The sequence below is a fragment of the Dipodomys spectabilis genome, unplaced genomic scaffold (genome assembly GCF_019054845.1).
Source record: "Dipodomys spectabilis isolate Male_0828 unplaced genomic scaffold, ASM1905484v1 ptg000095l, whole genome shotgun sequence".
Classification (NCBI taxonomy): Eukaryota; Metazoa; Chordata; class Mammalia; order Rodentia; family Heteromyidae; genus Dipodomys; species Dipodomys spectabilis.
In genome coordinates, this window is record NW_024870772.1 from 41,110,412 (window position 1) to 41,138,192 (window position 27,781).

Sequence of the window (27,781 nt, forward strand, 5' to 3'; positions counted from 1 at the left end):
CTATAATACCTTATTGCTAAACTAAAATGTTCGGTAGATTACATACATTAAATATATATTTTTGTTTAGAAAATTTCAGCTTAGTGATAGTTTATCAGTCTTTAACTCCGTCACAAACTCAGCAGCGTCTGTCCATAATTTTAACAACCTTTGTCATTATTTCATGAATCCTGCTTTGAATCTGAAAAGCAGTATATATTTTTCTTAATAAATGGGATGCTCCTTTTTGGGAATTGGTGGCTCATGCCTGTCATCCTAGCTACTTAGGAGGTTGAGATCCAAGGATCATGGTCCATCTCAGGCTGGTCCCATGAAACTTGTATCTCTAATTAACTACCAGAATATCTGTAAATGGAAGTATGGCTCAAGCAGTAGAGTGCTAGCCTTGAGCAATAAAACTAAGAGGCAGTACCTAAGCCCTGAGTTCAAGCCCCAGGGCTGGTATACACAGACACAGACGCAGACACATACACACAAATTAGATATTCCTCATTAAATCCTGGTACAAATGACTAGTTAAGCCTTGCCTGGCAAGGGTTTTTCGTCTGACTTTATTGTGTAAGAGAGGTCAACTTTTATTCGAGTGAATGAGTGAATCCCATGAAAGTCTAAAAATCATGCAGACCACATAGAAATGACAATGTGATCACTATGTCTGTCTAAGGAATTTAATGAATTCCATACAGAATCTGGCTTGATAATGGGAGCTACTATGTTATTCTGACAGGAAGGTACAGTTAAAAAAAAAAAGAAAAACATCAGCAATTCATGAAAATGATGGGCTAATTGAGGAAGCAAAGTGCAATCTTCCATTCTCCACAGGAAACCAGGGTGAAGTGAAGCAGCACTTACTCTGCAGACAATGAGACATAATCAGATGACATTGAACACACGATGAATTAAGCATTTCAGAGTCGAATGGCTTTCTCCACAGTCACAAAGTCTCTGGAAATCTAGAGTTTTCTGGGCTAAAGTCTTATATTGTTCTTCCAAAGTAGCATAGGTTCTTGACCTAGAAAGAAGCAAAATATCTGAAGCAAGTGTGATAATTCAAATATTCAAGTTCAATAAAGAAATGTGTGGCGAGAACACAGAAAATACAGTTGCAGGAAATAAATTGCCAGAATGTTCAATTTCCAAATAGGAAGTGTAATTTAGAAACTAATTGAAACTGAATGTTGTTTATGTGTATAGCAGAACTGGGACTTGAACTTGGGGCCCGGGTGCTTACTGTCTCTGTTTGTTTTTATTTTAATTTTTTTTATTGTTTTTATAAAGGTGATATACAAAGAGGTTACCACTACATAAATCAAGTAAAGAGTACATTTCTTTTTGGACCTTGCTTTCTCCCAGTTTTTCCCTCCCATCCCCATCCACAGTTCTATAATTCATTTTCAGCATAGTGTCCAGTGTCTACAATTGCTACATTTGCTCACCCAGTATCTCCCCATTTCTGTGCCCCTTAGCTTTTATGATCAAGGCTAGTATCTACCACTTGAGCCACAGCTCCATTTCTGTCTTTTTGGTGGTTGATTCAGATAAGAGTCTTTCAGACTTTTCTTCTCAGGCTGCCATCAAATCTTAACCCTCAGATCTCAGCCTCCTGAGTTAGCTAGGAATACAGGTGTGAGCCACCAGTGCCCAAATAAAACTGATTTTTGTAAATGGATTTGCTACAATAATTTAGACTTGCTTACTACAGAGTACATCTATTTTCTGGTATCCATTTTTTTTTCTCCAGGAACAACTGACAACATTCTGTGAGGGGGGTCATTAAGGAGTATAAACGTTTCTTTTTTCATCAAAACTTTCTGCTGGGATCAGGAGTGGAAGATAATCATTCTCAAGTAGCCAAGTCTCTAAGTGAAAGTGGTGTGAAATTGCCCCTGACACACATGCACAGAGGACACCCTCCACTCACACACACTGTGAGAAGATGGAAAGGCAACTTATCTTCAGCAACTTGTGACAATCCTGTCATCATTCTGGAGACTGTCACCTCAGACCCCTCCTGAATGTGTTCTATCTCTTACTGCCTCTATTCTCAAACTTAATACAAAAGAGATTCAAACTCTTCTAGGAATGTTAGAATTTTGATTGCAAAGAATTTAGCAATCAAGATGCCCAGCATTCACAAACTGATTTGTTAAATGGTAACTCCTTTATACAACTACTTCGAAGTAATAAAATTAGATAGCATTTTCAGTGAAAAGCAGAAGCTATTTCTTACTTTTAGTGTATTATAGGTCCAGAACAATGCCTGGTGGATAGTTAACAAATTAATGAGAAGCTTCCAAAGACAAAAGGAAGATTAAGAGGACTCTGTTGCCGTGAAAAGGCTATTTTTAAGAAATTAAAGAAGTAAACCCAATAACTGAATTAACATGCCATCACTCATCGAACTATTGATCAAAGAGAGAATTTATTCACAGAGCTTTTCAAATACAAACAAAATAGCACTTCAATATTTTTTTTACAAAATGGATATTGAACTAAATGTGGTTACAGCACAGTACAATAATGGACAAAAGAGAACACGAGCTAATGACTGAAAAATGTCTCTCTTGACTTCCTATTTTCAACTGGATTCTTTCCTACAGTGGGTAGAAAGTTACCCCCTTTTTCTTCAGGAGAATATCAAAGCAGAAGCTACTCAGAGAAATATTGCATACCTTGGAAGAAATTGAAATAGGAAGGCTTAACTCTAAAAGTCTGCGTAAACGCTGAAGATGGATTGAGGGTTTGAACAGTTTATGCAGGAGGTACAAAATACTGACATGAGTGGCATATTGGTCCATTTACTAAGTTCAATGGCTGCTTTGTAAAGTGATAATACTGTATTTTCAATGTGTATTAAAAAAAAAAAGACAGAGGAGCAATGCACTGCTATGTCTCCCGTGCTGCGTGTATGATGGGCTACATGTGTGTGCATGGCTGTGTGGGTATGTGCTCATGTGCTTCCAGAAGCATCCTCACTTTCAGGGATCATCTGTGGAGTACCCTGCTTCCCAGGATAGTACTGTTTCTACTAGCCCTTTGGATTTTCCAGAGTATCTCTCTTTTTTCAAAAAACAAAACAAACCTCGACTTTTGTCTGCCTGTTATATAGATTTGCTTTGTGTGTGACATGCCACAATACTCTGTGGAATAGGGACAGCAGGTACCCTGCAAGAGTGTAAGCCTTTGGTCCACTTTTTCTCCATCATTCCATCCTCCGTTGTTTTCACAAGTCGCACACCATCCTTTCTTTCCATAAGATGTTCTTGGTTTCCTTTCATTAGCAGTGCACTGGTTTAGAAGCACTAGTCCACCTTTTGCAAATTTGCCGGATGCTTTGGCCCTTTCAAGCCCCTGTGGCCCATCTTCTCCTCTGCTGTCTCCCAGTGGCTCCATTCTCAATATGGGTAGTGCTTCTGCTTCTTGCCCGAGAAGCAAGCCAGCCATGTGCACAGAAGCATGGCAGCTGCCGCACCTGCTCCTGTGCAGTAGTAGGCCCAGCCGATTTCACACTTACCTAGGGATAAAGCAAGGGGAGACAGGTGAGCATGGCTTTGAGAAGGCTTGTTGCTTCTAGTGTGTGTGTGCACCGAGATATCCACTGGAACCAGGTGTTCTCACTCATGTAGAATGGTAACATGTCAAAACTACCTTGACAACAAAGAAAGCAAGAACAATTGTGTATGTAGAAAGCAAGGAAGAGAATCGGGTGGCGGTGGCTCACACCTGTAATCTTAGCTACTTAGGAGGCAGAGATCTGAGGATCGTGGTTCAAAGCCAGTCTGGGTAGGGAAGTCTGTGGATTCTTATATCCAGTAAAAAACACCAAAAAAAAAACAAAAGTGGCATTGTGGTTCAAGTGGTAGAGCACTAGCCTTGAGCTGAATAGCTGAGGGACAGTGCTCCAGGCCCAGAGTTCAAGCCCCACACCTGACCAAAAAAAAAAAAAAAAAAAAAAGCAAGAAAGAGGTCTGTGACTCATGCAGCTTAGAGGCCAGAACCTCATTTCCCTCTCTCATTGTCCACATCCCTGGCTGAATCAAAGGAGGAACAGCAATAAGCAGGTTAGGAGAGGTGATGGATGGTGTGAACCACACTTTAACACCGTGTGTGTGTGTGTGTGTGTGTGTGTGTGTGTGTGTGTGTGCGTGCGCACACACGCGCGCGTGCTGCTCTTGGGTCTTGAACTCAGGACCTGGCACTGTCACTGAGCTTCTTTTACTCATAGCTAGTGCTCTACCACTTGAGCCACAGCTCTAAAAAGCCACGGCTTTTGATAGTTTATTGTAGATCATAGTCTCACAAACTTTTCTGTCCCTGCTGGCTTTGAACCGAGACTCTTAGATCTCAACCTCCTGAATAACTAGGATTACAAGTGTGAGCCACTGGTGCCCAGCGTAATACTTTTATGTTGCTCTGTGTGTGTGTGTGTGTGTGTGTGTGTGTGTGTGTGTGTGTGTGTGTGTGTGTGTGTGTGTTTATCAGTAATGGTATGTGAACTCAGGGCCTCCTACTCTCAGTTGGCTTTTTCCCTCATGGCTGGTATTCTATACCTGAGCCACACTTCTATTTCTGGCTTTTTGCTGGTAAATAGACATAAGAGTCTGGAGTATTTGTCTGTCCAGGCTGGCTTAGAATCTCAACCCTCAAATCTCAGCCTATTTAAAATCTAGGATTACAGACATGAACTACAGATGCCTGACCAAGTTTAATGTCTTTAACTGAAGCTCACATATATCGGAAACCAGTTCTATAGGGGGAAAAGTTTAAAAATATAGAACAGGCTCTCTAAGGAGGAGAGCTCTTGGAAGAATGATACTATATGAAATTGTCAAATGACTTACACTCTATTGTTTAAATTAGAGAACAAAAACTCCCAGATTCTCTTTGTGTCAACACTCACTTTTACTTGAAGGTATCATTTAAGTGAACATGTAATGACTGCAGTCCAAATGGGTCCTGATTTCTCACAGTTGGGTGGTTATTAGTAATGGATTTAAAACACACAAGATTTCTTTTCTATATTGGCTCTGTTGATTCTTCTAATAACACCGCAAGGTGAACTATTCCAACAAGGAAATTAAACTTTAGGAAAGCTGGCAACACCCAAAGTGGTATGCTCACAATTGCTAAAGAACTAAGTTATTATTCAAACTGGCTTCCTGAAGCTAAGAACAAGAATTGTAAATGTAAAATATTCTATATGGGTTAATAAACATTTTTCAATGGCATCCAAGATATTCTTTGAATATGCTCCAAAAACAAGTCCTCTCATTGGGTATTGTTTCATTGAAAATTGTTCTAATCCTTACTTTTCTTTTTTCCTTCCCTCCTCCTTTCCCTCCCCCTTCTCCTCCATTTTCTTTTCCTGTCTCTTTCTTCTTCCTTCCCCTCCCCTCCCCTCCCCTCCCCTCTCCTTCCTCTCCTCTCCTCTCCTCTCCTCTCCTCTCCTCTCTGTCCTTCTACTCTCCTCCCTCTCTCTATTCCCTTTTCCTTCCCCCCTTTCCTCTCCTCTCCCCTGTTTTCCCAACCATTCCTGTCTCCTGCCTTCCCCTGCCTTCCTCTGCCCTCTTCTCTCCCCTCTTCTCCTCTTTCCTTTTCTTTCTTTCTACCCAGAAAGGTCTACTTCCTGATCCCTGGAAAGCTGGCTTCTTCTCAAATGGAACCTCTGTAAGGATACTTTCCACCTGCCCCTCCCTCTCACTTTACTATCCGGAAAATGAAAACTTCAATAAGGGGAAGCTTGTGCATACTTTGTTCCCCACTCTACCCCCGCCCCCCACCATGCCTGCCTTACTCTAGTGCTTCATAAATCATGTTGTATGAAAGGCAAGATAAAAAAGAAAGAAAAGCAAATGGATGCAGAGCAGGCAGGAAGTCAGTTTCTGAGAAACAGAGTGATTCTGGGATTTTATTTCAAGAGTAACTTTTGGAGAGCTATTCTCAAACCAAATGTGCATTTCCAGCCTCCTACAGAGAGTGTTAAATTTAACAAAATAATAGATTCTGAAGGATCACATCTCCACTTTGGGGCAGGTCTCAGAGGTACAATGACCTCCATTAATACTGACAGAATAAGCATTTTTCAAGGGTAAAAGAGTCCTATTTCCTGGACCACACTTGCTGACAATCTATGGCTAATGTGACTCTGAGTCTTGGGAACCATCTCCATTTTGAATTGTTCTTTAGCTGATTAAGTAAATCTAGGAATGAGAATTAATAGGCAGCTAATAGATAGTCAGTGGTTCAGAACCTTTCAGAGTCAGCAAAATATGTGGTCTATCTGTTCCACACACAACTCATAATAAGGATTCTAAGCCATTGCTCATTATGAATCAAGTATTGACCTACATACAGTTCGATGACCTCTCATGGAAAGCGGAGTATGTAACTCTTTACTAATTACTGGACATTTTCTCAAGAAAAAGTTACTAGCAAGGATGATTATTTGGGAATAGAAGATATGACAGTAGGAATGTATTTCAAAGATGGAACAAATCTGCAGAGAAATGGGCAGGTTCACATACAGGTTCACACGTGTATATATATATATATATATATATATATATATATATATATATATATATATATATATATATAAGTATTAGCTAACGGATGCTAAATGCAGGGGAGGATTCTCCAATGGTGTGACATTTTTGAATAACTAACAGTTTAACTGTAGGTAGGGGAGTGAAGTCACACATGATTTTAATATGGATTGGATCTAGCATTTTGGATTAAATAGAAATATGGCTACAAATTCAGCCTCAAAAATACATACAATACTTACAAACACATACATATTTTGAGAAGCGAGAAATGGTTACTATCACCCCAGTAAGAGATGCATGTAACAGGATTTGAGTAAATCTGTAGAAATACTTATGACTCTTTTCTTATTGTCATTGTAAAGGTGATGTACAGAGAGGTTACAGTTACATAAGTCAGGCAAAGAATACCTTTCTTTTTGGATAATGTCAGCCAAATGACTTATGGCTTATGAATGACTCTTAAGTCATTATCAAACACCTAATTCTTGTTTCTTTCTTTTTTTCAGTACTAGAATTTTAATTCAAAACTTCATATTTGCTAAGCATGCAGTTTACTTCTTGAGCCATACCTCTATTCCTTTTTGCTCTGGTTATAATGCAAGGTGTCACATTTATGCCAGGCTTGATCATAATCTGCCTATTTACACTTCCCAAACATCTGGGAAGATATGTGTAACCCCAGCTTGCATTGGCTGAGATTCAGTCTCATATACATTTGCCCAAGCTGGCCTAGGATCTCTCTACCTTCCACAAAGCTAGGATTACAGGCTTGAGCCCATCAACTCATCCTGAGCTGAATGCAACCACATAATTCTTGATTCCTTCTCTCTTTAAGTCTCTCCTCTTACTCTCCTCCTCCAACATGTTCATTGACTCCAACAATATACATTAATATTGATAATGCATGTGTATTTATTACTCTACATGTTGTATAAAAATTCAGTCCAATGTACCAGTGCTAGTGGCTCATGCCTATAATCCTAGCTACTCACAAGGCTGAGATCTAAGAATCATGGTGCTAAGCCAGCCTGGGCATGAAAGTCTGTGAAACTAGTATCTCTAATTAATCAGCAAGAAGTTGGAAGTAGAGGTGTGGCTCAAATGGTGGGAAACCATTTGATCCTGAGTTCCAGCCCCAGTATACACACACACACACACACACACACACACACACACACACACGTGCGCACACACACACATACACACACACAATCAGTTCAATAAAATAAACCAATATGAGGAATTTATTTTTCATGAACTTACAAATGTATAAGTGAAACACTTAGCAGTCTGTGACAAACTAGATTATTTTCCATAGCTTTGATACTATACCCTGAACTTTGCAAAAAAAAAAAAGTGTGTGGGAGGAGGGGGAGTGAAAGTAGATCTCTCTGAGTATGACTCCTTGTTAAAATTCATAGACTTAATAATAATACAAAAATCACTGTTCTACAGAGAGAGAAGGAAAGTCTCTTTGGATACTTTAGGCTATTAGGAAAATGGAGTTCCCTAAGTTTACATGTTTAAAATAGAGTTGTAATGGAACTAAATGGAACCAGGAAATATGGGTACATTCTCTCATGGGTCTCTCTCTTCCCCTGTCATAGCAATAAATACTTGTGATTATAATACAAACAGAAAGCATTTTACCAGAGGGCAAGTTTGGTCTGTGATCTTTTCAGGAAATTAGAGAGGCAAATCTGTTTAAACTTTCCCTTTTGCTCACTATAATGCTCCATCAAACAGAACCCCAGGCTTGCTTGCTTGGCAAATTGCTGCTTTCAACAATGGGGAATACTATTCTTGACAGATAAAATAGAGGTTAATGGGACAGAAAGCAGCATACCACAGTCACCTGCCAAGTCCACAGACAAAGGCTCTGTGGCTGCATTCCAGGGCAACTCCAGAAAGAGGAAGAGGGTGAGGAGAGGTGTGGCTGATTCTTTCTTTCTTTTCTTTCTTTCTTTCTTTTTCTTTCCTTCTTTCTTTCTCTCACTCTCTCCCTTTCTTTCTTTCTTTTTTAGTGTGGCATGACTTTGTACTGTAACCTTAGGAAGTAATAGAGACAGAGAAAGAACTACAAAGAACTCAGTCTTACTCCAAATTAACTCTGGAATTCTTGACATCTTTTAAGAACATTGAAGCTTAACTTCTGCCTTTTCATTACTGTGTTCAATGAATGATTCAGAGCCTATGATGGGTGAGTATGCATGCTACTTCATTCTGTATTCTGGTGCTCAGATTGTCCTGGACCAACTAATGACAATCGAACCAAAGTTGCCATGAATGGTAATCAGATACTGAAGTTGTGTTGTGACTGGAAATCTAACATTAATGACTACATCATAGCTTTCATGTAAAAGGCAGTGAGAAAAGAACTACAGAGTTAAGAAGTGGCACTTCATTAGTCATGTATTTTTAAAAATCTATAATCCTTTTAGAAAACTAGGGAGGAAAAATCTGTTTATGCTTTCTCCACATAATTCTTACTTGGAAGACAAAGAAATTGAGTTCCATGAAAGAGAAGAAAACGTGCCCCAAACCTCAAGCAAATGATGAAGCTTGAACTTGAACTTGGGTCAATCTGATTCTACAATATTTCTCTTTTGCTCAGATAATGTGAATGGAAAGTCTAAATTGAATGGATTTTTTAAAATCATTTGTTTTAGGGTTTTTTTTTTTTTGGCCAGAACTTATATGTTGATGAAAAAGTTATCTTATTTTTTTTTTTATTTTGCCAGTCTTCTTTGAGGAGTCTACATTCCTTGGTCTACTCTGCATGGTTCTACTTATTAAAGCAGACCTGGCTCTTCAAATTTCTGCCTCTGTGGAACCACACTTGGCAGCCTCAAGTTTTCTAGACGTTGTGGAGAAGCAAAGTATAACACAAACTTGCCTGAGGAATTCAGATGCTCCCTGCATGAGAACCAAGCTCTCCACATGCTTTCAAACAAGAGTTTTGGACCTGACGCTGACTGTCTGAGCCCTAACTGATGCAAGGCTTTGGTTCATGGATAGACTCCAGGTTATCCTCCTCCAAAGGATACTGCCAACTGTGAACCCTCAGTAGTTTGTCACCACATCATCCTAACTCCCACCTGAGACCCCAGTGTTGGGCCCTCCATCATGGGCAGTGTAATTTGTTAAGTACGGCACAAAACAGGTCCACTCAGGCAGCTCTGTCCTCTGACTGCATGTCATCTGCTATGGTTGGGAAAAGGGTCTATCTTAATTAAAGGCTTGAGCTCAAGAATGACATTATTGGGCATTAATAGACTTTTGGGGAAGCAAGAGACCTTGATGTCATTGGGAACATGCCCTAGAAAGAGCCCCATTGTCTCTTTTCTCTCTGTGTTCCAGTTCAAAATGGAACCATTTGCTACTACATAGGTTTCTGCCATAATGTGCCACCCTCAAATCAGTGGGCCTTCCCTGGCCTTAGACTTTAATCTCTAAAACTATGAGTTAAATTAAGCTCTTATCCTTATAAAGTTAGTTGCTTTAGGTATATTGTTTCAGGAAGACAGCACCTCCATCTTCGCTAGGGCTTTTTGTGTTCTGTAATATGAACTTGTGCTTCAGGAGCTACCCTCCCTCACCTCTCCCTCCCTCACTCCACACCCCTTGACTTTTCTTTCCTCAGGAAGTCATTACTGACTTCCCAGCATGCTTTGTGGCCACAAAATGCCTAACTGCACAGATTAAGCTTTTGTCAAAGCACAGTATCTCTTATCGGTGCCAATTTAAAATTACTAACAGCTTGATATATAAAAATGTAAACCTTTGGTAGAAAAGAAGTAGCCATATTAGGTTTTATTCTTGTTGCTTTACAGATAATGAAGGCAGGAAGGTGGAAGGTTGAATGGGAAGACAGAAAAAAAAAAGCTTCTTTAGTCTCAAATACTATGGATGAAATTTTGATAGGTCTTTCTCCTCTTGAGTAAAGTCCTTTCATGCCTCTTTATAGTCAGACTTCTTTTGCATATGTATTAAAATACAGAACACAAAGAGTATGTCATGGGAACCTATTTCATTTGTTCTTTTGTGAAGTTACCGAACAAAAGTGTCACTAATAAAAAAGAAATAGATATTGAACCTTTGACCTGAAAACACATACAAGAACTTCCATTTGAATGTTGCAAAGAACAAGAAATAAAAACCGCACCACACTGTCTGTAAATAGAAAAACACCCAATCTTGGTTGTTGTGCAGAAAATGTTGAAGTAAAAAGAGCTGAGAGAGGACTGTTAAGTGTACCTCTCTTTAAAGTTCCTTTATTCATTTGTTATGTCTGATTTTTAAAAGTATAAATCCACTTGGCCTAGTTGCTTGCCTCATGGCTGCAATCCTAGCTATTCAGCAGGCAGAGATCTGAGGATCGAAGTTTAAAGCCAGTTGGGAAAGACTACCTCCAATGAACTGGCAGAGAGGGGAAGCTGGGGGCATGGCTCAAGTGGTAGAGAATCAGCCAAAGTATAAACGTATGTTGATTATCATGGTTATTCTGTGTACAACTTCAGCTCCATTTGTATTATATTCAATATACTCTCTAGAGATAGGCCAAGGAAATGTTATCCTCAGTAAAAAATGAGAGTTTGACTTTTTTTTTCTCCTTCCCTTTCCCTGTATAGTACAAACGGTGAGGAGACACATGTAAAGGCACAATTTCCTCAATTTCAAACTCTGAGTCTATTTGCAGAATGTTGCAGGGGATGTTGATCATGTTGATACTTTCTAAGTTCTCACAGTGAGTGAGTTCAGCATTTTTCCTCAAGAACTGCAACTCATGTCTTCAGTGTTTGAGGTGGACCAATGTTTTCCTAGGTTTAGGAGACTGAGCCCTAAGATTTGGACTCTGTGAAGTTGAATGATACCTTTCCCCTACCATAATACTCATACCAGTATCTGATGCTCTAGCTCACAGTAAGGACTCTACCATCCATCTTTGTTGTGTGTCCTACTTAGTCCACAGAACTAATCAAGATGCTGAAAGCCAGAAGACACAGGGCAAATGTGCCCAGTGGTAAGGACTGGTTCACTTGAGCTACAATAGAATTGGCATTCTCCATAACACATGACAAATGGAGCAGAAATTCATGCTCTAAAAAACCAGGCATGTATCTACAACAAGCTCACACAGCTATATGTCTGAAGAGATATGTTAGGGGTGAAGTATGATGAGGAAATACATAGCCTGGTAAATGTTATCCAGTGCAGCTTACTTCATTCTGTAGCCAGAATGGAAGGAATAAGTAGAGGATTACACAGCACAAAGAATATTAGGTGCAATTACCTAAGACTGTGTGCAAATACAAGTATGTGTTCTATAGGTTTCAGATTTTAAAGGGAAGGGGAAAAAAGCTTTCTGAGTACCACATTAATTCTGTTACATTCAGTGGTATATGTTTCCCTCTGGGTTCTCACAAAAATGTTGCTGAACTGCCATAATTTTAATTTGCTATGTTTGTCTTGCTCCCAAAGAAATGTCTTAGCTCCATCCCAGGGGAGAAAGTCTTAGGAAAAATATAATCAATTTTTGTCCATTTATTGGTACTGTTTATGATCCCCAAGGAAATAGTGCAAAGCGTCATCTGTACAGGAATTTACTCATGAGCACCACTTTGAGCTCTCCTCCTTGCACAGAAGTTCAATTTCAGGAAAAGGCAAAAGACTAAGAAGAGGAGCTGGAATCTGATGTGAAGTTCAGTAGCAGCACCAAGCCCAAGTTATACACTGAGGGAAGGAAGACATAACACATTAAATGTTACTCCTTGAACTTATTAAATTTTCCTGAAATCACTATTTCCAAAAGCAAACTTTTATTTTTAAGCATGTGGAGAGTTACAGTTTTTAAAACTGAGCATGCCAGGAAAGTGCTCTACCACTGAGCTGTACCCCCAGCCCTGAGACTTTAAATAGTACTTGGTATAGAAAAGCAAAATGAAAAAAGAAAGCCCATAGCAAGCAAATGGGAAATAAATTCCATTTCTTTTATTAGTCATTCTACACATAAAATGTTGGTATAGTCTATAGATTGGATCATAGCACCTAATGCTAATTTCCTAATGATGATAATTATACTATTTAGTAAGAGAACATTATTTTTAAAGAATTTCCTAGTATCTATGGATGGAAGGTCATCATATCTGAAAGGAAGAGAATGAGGCTGAGATTGACAAAGCCAATCTGGAGAAATTTAACATGAAGGCAGTGTGGGAGGAAGGTGTAAAAGAATTATTGGTATTTGAAAAAATATCTGAAGTCATTTCAAAATCCAAATTAAATAAATTCACATAAATATGCGGACATTGTGTATTTATCTGCATATATGTGAGATTAGTGAGGGACTGCTATACTTGCAAGTATGTGGTAATCAATAAATCAATAAATAAGGAGTACTATAGAGTGTACAAAATAAGAAATTGGCATAATGGCCATTTCTAACCTTTCTTTTCTTCTTTTCCCTTCCCTTCCCTCCCTCCCCCTTCTCTCCTCACCTCTCCTCATTTTTCTTCCTCCTTCCACTCCCTTCTTCTCTTTCTCCCTTCTTCCCTCCTTTTTCTCCCATATCTATTCCAATGCTAAGGATGAAACCCAGGACTTTGTGCATGCTGGGCAGGTGTTTTGCCACTGATCCACATTCCCAGCCCACTGACCCCTTTATCCTTCGGTTTTCCTGATGAAAATATGCATCTACCCTCTGCCCTTTCTTCGCAAGCATGGCTTTCTACAGTTGAGCATACAGTGTTGCAGCTCAAGTGGTTTCAGTCCTCTGGCCACATCTCACATAAGGCCAAACCTCCTCTCGTTCTTGATAACCACTGCCAACTAAGCAAACAGCCTACCAATGCAAGAATGACATCTTAACATTCGCCTTGCAGTCTGACTGAGAAAGGATAGGGCGAGGCAGATCTGTGTGCAAGACCCATGTGCCCCATGGGAGGAAACAGGGCACCAATTCATCTTCTCCATTTGGGGCCTGCACAGAGGGGCAGGATAGCACGCAGACAGCAGGCAAGACAGCAGGCAGAGGTACAGACTGCTCATTTCCCCAGAAAATTGCCTCTCGGCTGGCAGATGAAGTACATGTGGGAGACAATATTTCCCTGGGAACAAATGGAGTTTTTCCAGCTGATACATTTGAAGGATTTTACACAAGTAAAGCATGAGCTCCACAGAGAAAGACTACAGGATTTTTTTTTTATGTGCAATCAAAGGTTTCCCTGGGTGATTCCAGCTGTGAATGCTTCAGGCAAGACAGGGAAGCAGGAGGGATGGGGAGTCAGGGATTTACCATGGAGGGATTAAACCTGAACAGGATAGAGCCTCTTTTAAATTCAGACCTTGTCAAGAACCTATACATCACTCTTTTTCTTCCTCTCTCTCTCTCCCTCTCCCCGCTCTCTCTTTGTCCTTTTGACTTTATCCTTCTCTTGCTTTTAAGGGAGTACATCTCAGCCCCTAAGATGTTTGACCCAAAGTGACCTTACAGGAAGTTCACATAAGTCAAAGACTTTAGACCCAAAGTGACCTTAGAGGAGATTCACATAGGTCAAAGGTTAGCAGCCTTATTCTGAAAAAGACACAAACAATAAATTTTAACTCGAAAGTCACTGCAGAAACCAAATAAATGAATAGATATTTAATTTACAGAGCCAGGTGCTTGTGGCTCGTGCCTATAATCCTAGCTATTCAGGAAGCTGAGAGCTGAGGATTTCCATTTAAAGCCAGCCTGAGCAGACAAATCTGAGAGACCCTCATCTCCAGTGAACCAGCAAAACTCTTGAAGTGGATGTATGGATCAAGTGGGAAAGCACCAGTCCTGAACAGTTCAGAGCTGTAAGAGCTCTGAAATGAGAAGACCAGACTTGGCTTACGGTTTCCAAGTCCTGGATTGAAGCCATTTCCTATGTCTCACTCATGAGGACAGTTGTCCACAACACTCCAGTGATTATTTGTACCAAATCTCCTAAACATTTGACTTGCTGGTTTTGTTAATAATTATGTAATTTCCTAGCTCTCAAACTAAAGCAACTTGGTGTTGCTGGGTAATCCTAAACCAAACACCTCATGCTGATTATATTTACCTGCATTTTTAAAGGTGATTTTAACATACTATTTACATATAAAGTATAAAGTTATGGGGTCAATAAATGAATTAATGAGTAACAGCATCCTTCATGAGGAAACTATAAAGCTGGACATAAAGTCAACTGGACATAAATTGGCATCTGGGTATAAACTTAGGCCTAACTGTCTACTAGTTACAGAGTACAGCTACTATAGATCTGAAGTAGTCTTCACATGTCAGACAAGGTCTGTACTAAACATGTACCGACATTTTTGTCTTGTGATGATTCCTTATACAATGTGGTATTTCAACTATTATGTAGTATTTGCATGGTATCTTCTCTTATAAGTCATCTAGAGGTACCTTAAAGTATATGAAAGGATGGGAGTAGTTAATATGCAAATACTATAACATTTTTATGCAGGGACTGGAGCATCCTCAGAATTTGGTCTTTGTGAGGGGCCCTGGAACCAATTTCCTATGAATACTGAGGAACAACTGTGTATGTACTTCATGCTAATTTAAGTAAATGGAAAAGAGATTTGGATAGAACAAAAGATACAGGAGTTACATAGGCAGGCAAGACAGCAGAGAAGGACCAATCAGAGACCTAAGGACTGGACATCCAGGTTTTTCTGCATAGGAATAAGTACTACTTCAATGTCACTTCCTCTCAGATCTCAGCTCCTAGGAGTTTTCCTCTTTCATACCACACATAACCTAACCTAAAATTATTCCTCTTTCACTAGGTACTTGAATTTGAAAGCAAGCCCTGGAACTTGTAAGGCAGGTTCTCAACCACTACCTTTCTACCGTTTGCCTTTTTTGCTTTAGTTTGTTTTTCAGATAAAGTCTCATAGTTTTGCCTACACCAGCCTCAGACTTCAGTTCCTCTACCTTTGCCTCCCAAGTAGCTGGAATTACAGGTGTGTAAGGCATGCCCACCATGTTTTTATTTCGTGTCAAGTCCATGCAGAGTCCTTCTTCCTAAAATTTCTTGAAGCAAGGCCCTGCATCAGTCCATCCAGGTAAAAAAAAATCACATGGTCATGGGAAGGAAAGTATCTTCTTAGCATTCTCTAAAGACAAATTGATGCCCAGAGAAGCAAAAATAGCCTAATTTCTTCAGAAAGACAATTCTATTTCAGTGCAAGTGTTAAGAAAGGCAGAGGACTGGAACAGCTTCTGAATTGTTATGTTTCCACCAACATGCTGTGAGCCACAGGATCCCTTCCTTAATATGCATGTTTACACCTTTAACACAATCAAAGCAGCTTCCCTTTTGTCTTCCAGGCCAGCTGACTGTCTGTGTAGCACAATTGCTATTCCTCTTTGCCCCTTAGCACTGAAGCCAGCCCAACAGTTTCACAGGAGATAATCCGTGTTGAGATAACATAGGCTCTATGGACAGAATGTACAGAATTCACACTGTGAGCTGACACAGGATCCCCTCTCCATATGAGAGTGGCTCAGATAACCAGCAGGACTTTCAGTGGCTGGACGATCAAGGTGATAAAGATTATCTTGTAGCTGTGGTCTTTAGCTGCTATTTATGAAGGCTGAGACTACCTGAAACTCAGCTCTTTTGACTCCTGGCTGGCCCAAGAGTGAGAAAACATCTAGGCTGTCACTAATTGCCTCTCCTCAGTGTAGAACACTGTGGCTGTGGCCAGTGTTCTAACCGACCTGTGTGAAGAGGGGCTGTTGCATTCCATTGGGATTGCATTTCATCTGCTTTTCCTGTCTGTACCTGTCACACTTCTAACAGCCACCAAGCAGCCTCTCCACGGTCTCTCTAAGTATCCTGTTAAATGGAACTGTGCTGCAGAAAGCTCTACTTCAATGCTGGCTAGCAGCTCTCGAGTCTAAGAAGTTTTCCTTCTGATCCTTCCTTACTCATAGGCAGCTCTTAGAAATAGAGTTAATCTGGCCCACTGCAACCTTGAGTTTCCTTCAGTTAATTCCAATACTTGTGGGGGAAAAAATAAAACTGTGAGAAGTGATAAAAGCTAGCTTCATTCATTTCCAAACTAAAATGAAAACAGCCCAAATCCTGTGGGTCATGTATTCACTTATTTAACAAGAAGCCATGAAAGCAAATCAGGCACAAAACAGCTCATCGGGTGCTAGTTGATTCCTAGCTCTGCCCTACTGAGGGTCTAGACTAACAACTTGTCTGTGACAGAACCAGTTTAGGCAAATGTAGCCAGGTTCCAAGGTAGAATTTTGTTATTTTAGCAACAAACAACAGTGAATATTCGAAGCCAAAGACTAGAAACAGAGATAACCAAGAACTGAATGACTATCCTAAAGACTAGTAATGCCATGGTTAGACTGGATCCATAAGGCTATACTGATTGTAAGCTACTAACTTATGCATCTCATCAGTACCCTTTTCCCTACATTCCACAAGAATCCCTCTGTTCCTTGCTTCCCTTGAGAATGGAAAAGAATTTTAGCCTCATGTCCCAGAAACAAAGAATGAATGCCTATTTAAAGGAAGTCCCATGTTAGAATGCTTCAGCACTGTGGAAGCATTTGTTTGGGTTCAGATTGCTCAGAGCCTCTAACATATGAGTTGATACATGTGTGGAATATCATTCAGAGTCATGTTTCGATGCCTGGATGCTTAAATCCTTTTGTGAAAGGACAGGAATTGCCTCTAATTATTTTAGCCACTCTCCAATCTTGGCTATCTTGGATTTCATCAGTGAAAATTCATTTTCAATCATTCACCATGCTTAATTAATAAGGTGCAAATTCCATCAATAAGAAAAGATTTCTGATCATTTCTATGTTGTTGCTGAAGACAAGTAACAACCATACTTGTTCTAGCAGCCTTGAGTATGTATCTTAGTGTGGACACTTCAGCTCTCATTTCCTCTAAATAGCACATATGTATCACTACACTAAAGTGTCATAAAATGAATTATAACCATTGGAATCAAGACTATACAAGTCTGAGACTTTACTCCATTTGCAAGCTAACACGTTAGACAGCCTTGATTTTATGGATGCTGACAAGAGATAAGAGATTTCAAGGTCAAAGGCAAAAGATTGTCACTCACTACCTAGCAAAAGACATGATTTTCACATTTGTGTGAATTCCCTTTGCACTTCACATCCCAGAGGATGAAGTAAAAAGCCCAGGAGGATATCACACACACACTGGATTTATGTCCCGGTTCAGGAACCCTAAGATTAGGGAATTTGAATCTTCTATAGTGGGGTATAGGAAAATCTGCTTAGTTATTTTTCTTACGAGGAGGTAATATCCACTATACTACACAATAAACAAATCTGGCCTCTTCTGAGCTTGCTGACTCTACAAGCAGCTTTGAAGAAAAGTGTTCAGAGCAAAGTGCCTCTCTTTACACAGGATGTGCTCCATGGAGGAATGTCCCCATCAGAGACACAAATGAAACAGGCTAAGGTCCTAAATAGAAGTACATTTATTCACTGGGAAGCTTAGATGCTCGTATACTCGGCTATGATTTCAAATCAGAACTGTGTCTTGAAGTACTTATTTGCATAATATACATTATAAGTAGGGATATTTTGCTATATATTAATTATTCTGACAACTCTTTCATAGATAATGAAATCAAGTCACAGGGTTTCCACAGCTTTCTAGCTCTTGAGGAGTTTTGAGGATTTTTGGAAGGTTAGTTCTGGAAGTTCAGACCTTCGAAGCATTTCAATGTCCAACTTATTATTAAGTTTGCCAGAGGCTCTGAGTTTCTAGTTACCCCCAAACCCTTTTAAACCATACTTATAAGTTACCAATACTCTCTAAAAAAGTATGAAGAGTCCATATGCATAGCACATAAAAATCACATACCACAAATTCTCTGAAGCCTATTGATGAACTATGAGTCCACCAAATAATCTGGAAATTTCAACTTAAATCCATCTATGGACAAAGAATTACCCTAGATCAAAATCTTTTACCAGAAACTGATAACCCAAAGCTACATATTCAACTAGAAATGCATGGACAGATTTAGTTATCCAAAGCATGACCCCAAAATCAAAGAAATAAAAAGTACTAGCCAGAGCATACAAACATGGCAAGTGTATAACAACAGAGAACTGAACAGTTTTCTGTTAAACCATGCTGCTAAAATAATTTATGATGATTAGGAAGAACACATATTATAGGTGAGGGTGTAAGCATAGAAGGCATAGTTGATAACAACAATGAATAATTAATGATAGTGGGACACAAAACAACAAAACCAGAAAGAACTAAAACAATCTTCCTGACTTTGTCATTTAGTTAAAGGCCAGTGACACTTGACAAGTGTCTTTGGAATGACGATAAGGCTCTTTGGAATGACTTCTTATGATAGTATAAGCACTTGGGATTTTATACTTATGTTTGTCTGAAATGATGGGGAAGTATATAAAACATCCTCAAAGTATTTCAATATGACTGAAGTAAGGATTGTGTTGATATTTAAGGCAGAATCAAGTAGAAGCATTTGTGGTACTTCTTCTATTTGCAAAATACTTTTCACACTTAGTCCTTTACAAATCTCATTGATGGATGGATGGCACTGGGATTTGAACTCAAGACCTTGTGCTTACTAGACTGTTACTCTACCACTTAAGCCATGCCTCCAGCCCTGTAATCCTATTTTAGACAGAGAGAAGGAATTGAAATTTTGAGAGTTCAAATGATTTGTCCAGAATCAAACAATTAAAAGAGAGTGAAACTGCAATCTTAGTTCAGTGCATGACTTTTTAATTACCTTTTTAAGAAGAAAATACTCCAGATAAATATCTGGAGTAATTTTTCATATGATATTTCCTGGAAAGAACTGACCAATGAAGTCTTCACATTCACACTCTGGTCATTTAGTGCATTTTTCTCTGTAATTCTCTATCTTCCTTAATATTTGTCAATATCATATCAGATTAGAAATCATACAAGAAGTCGGATCAGTTTCAGCACTTTATTTTTTTATTTTTTATTTTTTTTACTTTCCCTAAATTCTTCTGAGGTATACTAATCAAGTGGCCTTTCCCTAGCTAGGGAGAATAATGTAGGAAGTGGCTATTCCCCATCTTTGACTAGAAAACAAAAATAGTAGAAAGTGCAGAAAGAATAGAAAGTGGCTATTCCCCATCCTTTACTAGAAAACACAAGTAGATCTGGAGGTATGGCTAGCAAGCAGGAAGGCCTCAGTTCCAACCCCAGTACCACCAAAAGGACACAAAGATGAGGAGGGGGAAGGGACCGATATGTAGTAGTCCAGAGCACATAATACAAAAGAATAATTTGAATAAAATTTCAGTCTCCGGAGTTTTCCTAAGTACTTTCTACTATATTTATTAAAGTATACCATTCATTTATATGTTTATGGTTTTTTCCTTAGTAAAAAGCACTTTGAAAAAAGTAGAGTAAAATCCTGAAAAGTGAGACTAGCATATATATGGTTTTCAATACTTCAGTGGCAAATCTCAAGAATTTGTTACTTCCTACAATTTTCTACAGAATTGCCTGGTTTTCTTTTTTCCTCCAATTGCTGAATTCCATTGTGATAAATGGCTTCAAACTAGTGAGCTTGCAAAAGGCAGGTGTGGGAATTGTCCTGGGCTGAAATAACCTAATGAGAAAAGGCCTTAGGAAAAAAGAATTTGACACAACTTCCTTTTTCAGCTATCAGGGTACTTGGTTCATTAAACTATAACCCCTGACCTCAGTTATTTCCTATGAGTTATCCAAGCAATTAGCCCCTAACACAATGATGTCCATATATACCTGATAGTAGCTTCCTATCAAGTGGTAAAAAATAAAGAGTAACGTTTTTTTCTTTCTCATTTTGCTTCCTTCCCTCCTTGCTTTTTTCTTGCTTTTTCATCTGCCTTTTTTAGCCACTCAATCTATGACATAAACATAACATAATTTAATGTGTGTGGTACTTCTGGGTACTTCAAGTGTGTATAAATAAATATTTGTTGAATAAATGAGTGCATTGTTAAATACCAAGCAGAAAGCTAAGTACTTTAGTTGGAATAACTCTACCCCACAATCCCAGATGACTTCAACCTGTAAAGATTTGTTAGGGTAGGGAAACAGAATCGGATCTATGAGTAAACAGCATGGGGGTACTGTTTCATAAAGCAGTTCTTATAGGCATTTAAAAAGTATCACATCACCATGCAAAAGTTCATGCTCTAATTTGCCTCTCATGGAGTCCACCGAAACGAGGAGGTTGAATGAATGTCCCAGAAACAACTGACTTATTCTTTCTCAGTTCTGGGATGTTTGAAGAAAGACATACATTGCATGGGAACAGGCCCCTAAAAAGACAGACTAAAAGCTAATTTGCTGCCTTGGGGCTGCTGAACCACCTTCCTCCAGGCTTCATGTCACCTCTGGTCCAGTTGGACCTGTGGAAGTTTCTCAGCATCATTTGGAGCTTAGTCTCAGAGGGGTTCTCCTAGTGGTTCCCTTGGGCCTGCCAAGTTTGGGTTTGGGTTTAAAATGCAGCAATTTCCAGACCTTGTTCTGTCATTGACCTTAGCTTGAGCTTGGGGTTGAAGAATTCAGGTTCTTGGTGGACTTCCAGTTGATTTCCTGTGACTTGAACTTATATGTCAAAAGTCAGAAGTCGGCCCAGTGAACAGGCACATAGACGACAAGACACGATAGTTATTTTAAAGACTCTAAACATCTAACGTATATCCATCTCCTTCTTATTTGTTAATCTCCCAAATCTCATCCTGAAATAATTCACTTACTTTAAGAAATGACGAAAGCATCAAAATCGAGAGGTGTCTTGTCTTGCTAAATGATCAACAGAAACTGACTGCTGCTTGAGGCTGGCTAGGTTTGGTCTGGCACAAAAAGTTGTCTTATAGTCCCTCTGAGCCTGGCCTGTCCAAGCATGAAGCAGCCACAACAGTCCACATGAGACATTGGATCCTTCGACCTTTGGGCCAAAGCAATGCTTGGCATATTAAATGTCAAAGAAGCCAATTGTAGGTTTTCTTGTTATCTCCAGTAATAGAGGCCTCTGCGTGTCAGAAAATTTGGAGTCCTGTAGCTTCAGAGGCACACATGAACACCAAGTTTCCAAAAGCTCAAAAGGAAAAAATAGGAAATATGCTATTTTTATTTCCATCTCTACTCAACTATTCTCTGCATAACTTGCCAATCAAGTAGGATTAAATTTGAGGAAGGAAAGTATGAGTTGGAATGCTGAAAGATGTCCAAAGGCATGAGGGTGGGCTATTGTTCAAATGAGAATAGAAAGAATGTCCTCCCCAGATTGAAAATACAAAGAAACAGAGTCTCATTTTTTCCAATACTGAGTGGCTCTGTGTTTTGAATTTATGGAACTATTCTTAAAATACCAACAGATTGAACTTCAAGAACAGGAAAGATGATGGCTTCTTAATCAAATTAAATAGCAAAAAAAAAAAAACCCTAATAATTACTCGCATGTACTTGGCAAATTAGTCAGACAAATTAATTGAGACACTACTTTGGATCATAAGGATATAATTAGGAAGGTTTGTGGTAGATGAACATATCTCTGCAGCATAAATTAAGTCAATTGGACAACTTGATAATAAAGACCCTATGTTTAAATCCAAACTTATTGGTATGAAATGTAAAAGAAAGAATAAAGATTGATCAGCATATGTTCATTTAAAATGGTCCCAATGTGGTGTATACATACAATGGAATTCTATGCCTCCATCAGAAAGATTGCCCCATTTGTTAGGAAATGGAAAGACTTGAAAAAAATTATATTAAGTAAAGTAGGCCAGGCCCAAAGAAACATAGGTCCCATGGTATCCCTTATTTGCAATAACTAGTATATGTCTACAACAAGCAGAAAAGTTCAAAAGCTATGTATATATGACCAGATAAGATGATGCTAAGTGAAATGAACCCCAAGATAGGGACATAAGAGGTTTTATTTTTCTTGCTGTTGTTTTTAATGTACTCATAATGTACTATGTGATTTTTTTTGTTCCTTTTGTATGTTCTACCCCTATGGTATAACCCCTTTTTCCACTGTATTTGATGTTGGTGCCCTGCATCTTGTATATACATTTTTCTAATTTGGGGAGAAGAAGGGAAATACAAAATCCTGAAATAAGGATACAGGTTGACCCATTGTAACAATGAGATGACAAGACATTATGTTGAAAACGAACTTTACAACTTTGGCAGGGGGCGGGGTAGAAGGAGCTGGGGAGGGAAGGGTAGGGGAAAAACAAAGGAGGGGGTAACAATGCTCAATGGGAAATGTACTCATTACCTTACTCATGTAACTGTAACCCCTCTGTATAGTATCATTACAATAAAAAATATACATTAAAAAAAGCAAACATCTATTGGGCTTTATGTATCAGATGTTGTGCTACAGTGTGCATTATTTCTTTTGCTTGTACTGTTTTGTTCTCTCAAAAAGTAATAAATAGCCAGGTGCTGGTAGCTTACGCCTATAATCCTAGCACCCCAAATCTCTGAGCACATTTAAGCTGGACCTTAAAAAATTGAAACACAAGCATCTCCCTGGTAGTAGTTACTGGTTCAAGAGGGGACACTCAACAAAGTTGGTCTAACTGAAATATGGAGAGAAACTGCTATTCCATTGTTGAGGAAACAGCCTTCTCTCTCCCTTTGACATACAAGGATGTTTGGAGTTACCAGTGCCAAATCCATGTATGCCATGGGAAGAACTAGCTTTCGGATGTTCTCCAACTATAGACACTAGACCTCATATTTGAGGCCCTGGATTGATAAAGTTTGAAGCTCACCTTGCTCTGGGTTTTCTGTCTTAGGGATCTTGATGTCAGCCAGTTTAAATTAGACGTTTTAACCTAAACCTAACACTATCCTTATTTATGCAAATGATTTCTTTTAAAGACACAATTGTAGAGATTCAACATCCACATATATACTCAGTATATGTTTTTCTTCTATTCATTTTGTTAAACCTACACTATCCTTATTTATGCAAATGATTTCTTTTAAAAACAATTGTAGAGATTCAATATCCACATATATACTCAGCATACGTTCTTCTGGTATTCATTTTGTTCAAATGATAAGTTAGTTGTTCAATGGAGTTGCACCATTGGAATGGAATCTTCCTCTGCATATGCTGTACTTGTGCTAACAAGTTCCTGTAATAGGGGGAGGTCCAGGGGAAGGAGGTAGATGAATAAAGAGCAGACGTGTGGGTGAATGTACTCGTAAAATTCAATGTGTGTAGGTGAAAATGGAATTAACAAAATTGAGGAGCTGTTGGGGATGGGAGAGATGGAAGAGAACGATGAAAGGAGTTATACAGATCAAGATGTAATGTACATTCTTAGGAGAGGATCACAAAGGTGCAATAGTTATATGCATCTGGTCATATAAAATAATATTACTGAAAAAATCTCCAAGATAGGGACCCAAGAGGGTTTTTTTCCTTTGTTGCCATTTTTTGTTTTCTTTTCCTTTGCTCTTATTTGTTAGTTTATCTGACTTTGGGAGGACAAAAGGTAAGAGCAAAGAAATGGTGGGACAAAAGGTGAATAAAGGGCTGGGAAGGTGGCTCAGTGGTAGAGCGCTTGCCTTGCATGCCTGAGGCCCTGGGTTCGCTTCCTCAGCACCACATAAGCAAAAAGAAAAAAGCTGGAAGTGGCGCTGTGGCTCAAGTGGTAGAGCGCTAGCCTTGAGCTGAAGAGCTGAGGGACAGCGCCCAGGCCCAGAGTTCAGGCCCCACGACTTGATCCCCACTCAAAAAAAAGGTGAACAAAAACAGCAGTGATACTCAATAGACATGATGCTGAAAATGAACTATACAACTTGTGAGTGGGGATAAGAGGGAAAAACTGGGAGAGAACAAGGGAAAGGGTGCCTTTGTTCAAAAAGAAATGCATTCTTTATCTGACTCATGTAACTGTAACATCTCTGTACACCACCTGTACAATAACAATAAAAAGTAAGATGCAATGTACTCATGAAGTGACATGTTAAGTTGAAACTGCTTTGTACAATGACTTAAGATAATTTAAAAAATAAGAAATAATTAAAGGAGAAAAAAAGACATTCTGCTTCTAATGCTAGAGGTTAAGAGCTACTAAAAGGTAAGTATAATTTTAGTTGGAGCATTTAGACCATCAGGTGCAGCCTCTTTGGATTTTTGATTCCCTGTGTTGACTAAATTCATTAATTTTCCTTTCTACCTTATAAATAAGTGTGTTTCAAAAGTAAGCACAGTAACCACCTTTGATTTGTGAAAACAGGCAATTTTGCAAAACTGCTTCAAAGCTCTGCATATCAAATACAAATAACTGATAATCACTTGGCAGAAAAATATTAGTTGGGGCAGCAAAAGAAAACAGCAACCCTTTTCCTTCATTTGCTGAGCAAAGAAGATATCTTTACCTTAGATCCTTACCATATTGCATTACAGCCACAAATATAAGGTTTGTGTGAGCTTCCTTCTTGTCTAACTACTACTTACATTTTCAGACTCCGTTTAAATGTTCTTCCCCTGGGAGGTTCTTCTTAAACCTCTAATCTAAATAAAGATTACCTTGGACCTGCACCTTGTGCCATGGCTGATATTTGAGATGAAAACCTACTGAAATAGCAAGATGGTACACAAAAGAGATTCATTCTGTCTCTTCCTTTTAAATATACTCACACTCAGCCTTGACTTTCCTGAATCCCGTAGACTTCCAAGGGCTCAACTAAAAATAGTATCTTCTTATAAAACCTCCAAGAGGGGTCGGGTGGCCTTAAATGGTAATTTAGCAAGTAACTACCCATTCTATTATTTTCAGCTACAAGTAAGGGGAACACAGGCTCACACCCTGCTCAGTAAGGAAATAAATTACTCTGAGTCTGCAATACTAGAAGGTCTTATGGAAAGCAAGTTTCAGGGGCAAATGATCTATAATTGGTTCCCCCAACTTCCCACTTCCACCCTATCTCTGCTGCTTGATTCCTCCAATGCACCTGATCAGAGGGCTGTCAGGGGACCAGAGCATGCATTCTGGTATTTCTACCCTCAATATGTTACTCCAACCTGAGAACCCTCTGGGAACATTTCCAATATGACTGGTCCAGCTGAAAGCATCCAATCCATGCCAGTGATGAGTTAGGTAATCAAGATTGATTTACAGTGCTGTCTCCCTATTTCCTACCAGCACCCAAGAAAATACCAATAGTCACACAGCACTGAGCATTGAAAGAGGGATGTTCTGTCAGTCTTCTCCTGAACTGAGTCCTGACCAGCTTCCCTGGAGGCCGCAAGAACCAGGAAATGAGCACATTTGAAAGAAAATCATTCTGGTTATGCCATGTGTATTGTTTGGCTCAGATCAGACATGGTCAAATGATCGTCTCTATTGCCTGTTTTAGTAAACAAAGTTTTATTGGGACACAGCCATGTATCAATAATCCTATTTTCATGCTACAACTGCAGAGTTGAGTTGTTGCAACTGAGACCATCTGGCTTACAAAGCTGAAAATATTTACTATCTGGCTCTTTCCTGCAATGCTTGCCAGTCTCTGGCTTAATCTCACCCACTAGGGCAGAATAATGCCAGTAAGTCAACCACAATGCCCACTGTAGTACCCTGTACTTTTCCTGTCTAGCATACTTCACATGTATATTATCTCTTTGAATATCTGCCTCCCTTGCCAATGTTAAATTCCCCAAGGGCAGCGAATATTTGCTTATTTTATTCTTTTCTGATGCCATTTCCACAGTCCCTATTACACACAGGACCTGAATCCTTGCAGTCACTTCATACACATTTGTTAGCTGAAATTAGTTCACTCTTTCAATAATTTGCCACAGACAAATAAAGCAATATTTCTTCAGTAAGTACTGGCTAAGAGTTACATTTCATACATAGCATGCCATGGCAGGGCTGGAGGTGTAGCTCAGTGCTTCCCTGGTATGTACAAGGCTCTAGATTGGATCCCGAGTACCAGGAATCAACCAATCAACAAACCAAAGAGTCTCACCAGGACCAGAAAAAGACCCCTATTCCATACTAAAGAAGCAAAAGTTTACTGACATTAACATGTCTCAATCTTTAAGAGAAAGTTGGGACCACATACCATCTTCTTTGAGAGGAGATAGGAGCTTGATTCTCAGAAGTGGAATGGCAGGTATAACTGTGGCTAGCACAGTAGATGTCAACGCACAGGGTCCCTGAGCCCTCATTGTGGAAAATGCTCAACCTAGCTCTGTAGTTCAGCCTTTACCAGTGGTTACAGCAGTCAGTAATTTTCTAAATGAAGAAAATGTTGAAAAAGTAGAAAGATAAGTGGTACATATTCAGTGATGTCTCTGGGCTATTGGTTTTTTTTTTTTTTTTTAGGTCATTTTTTAAAAAGAAGGCAAGGAAGCCAGGTGCCAGTGGCTCATGCCTGTAATCCTAGCTACTCAGGAGGCTGAGATCTGAATATCATGGTTCAAAGCCAGCCCAGACAGAAAAGTCTGTGAGACTCTTATCTCCAAAACTGGAAGTGGCGCTGTGGCTCAAGCGGTAGAGTGCTTGCCTTGAGCTGAAGAGTGCAGGGATAGCGCCCAAGTCCAGAGTTCAAGCCCATAACCGACAAAAAAAAAAAGCAGGCAAGGAAGAAGGAAGAAAGAAAAAGAAAGAGAGAAAGGAAGGAAGGAAAGAAGGAAGGAAGAAAGAGGGAAGAAAGAAAGGAAGGAAGGAAGGAAGGAAGGAAGGAAGGAAGGAAAAGACAAAATGGCAGAATCCACACAATAAGAGCCTGGGAAAACAGGCTTATAATTACTCAAGGGATCAAGGGCCTTTCTCATCCATCTGTGATGTCTTTTTCTCCTTATCATCCAACCTAAGAGAAAGACTACCATAATTTCTAGAATTGCTAAAAGAGGTAAACTGGTTTTTCATTCATTTTTTAGGTTTTCATTTGACAATCACATTCTTAATCTACGTTCCTGAGAAAATAAAAATAGTGGGGTGCACTTATGAAAACTACAACAGGATCTGCGTTTCATTAAGACCTGCTAATTAATATGGCAATGTGCAATAAAACAAGTCAGGTTTATAATCAAGTTGGGGCCTGTGTTAAGTAGCAAGGACTCAAACACTAGGGAAAGATAAAATGCCTAACACCACATTAAAATATCTCCCCTGGACAGTTTGTTTT

General features: G+C 39.2%; 1 protein-coding gene across 1 annotated transcript in view; it reads right to left on the minus strand.

Moving 5' to 3' along the window:
* Positions 1 to 2,403: 2,403 nt before the first annotated feature.
* The window catches only part of Lhfpl6 (LHFPL tetraspan subfamily member 6), a 219,401-nt gene continuing 194,023 nt past the window's right edge, over positions 2,404 to 27,781 (minus strand). The window contains exon 4 of the mRNA XM_042685780.1: positions 2,404 to 3,514. Within this exon, the coding sequence (XP_042541714.1) occupies positions 3,396 to 3,514 (119 nt within the window). The 3' untranslated portion in view covers positions 2,404 to 3,395. The remainder of the gene's footprint in view (positions 3,515 to 27,781) is intronic.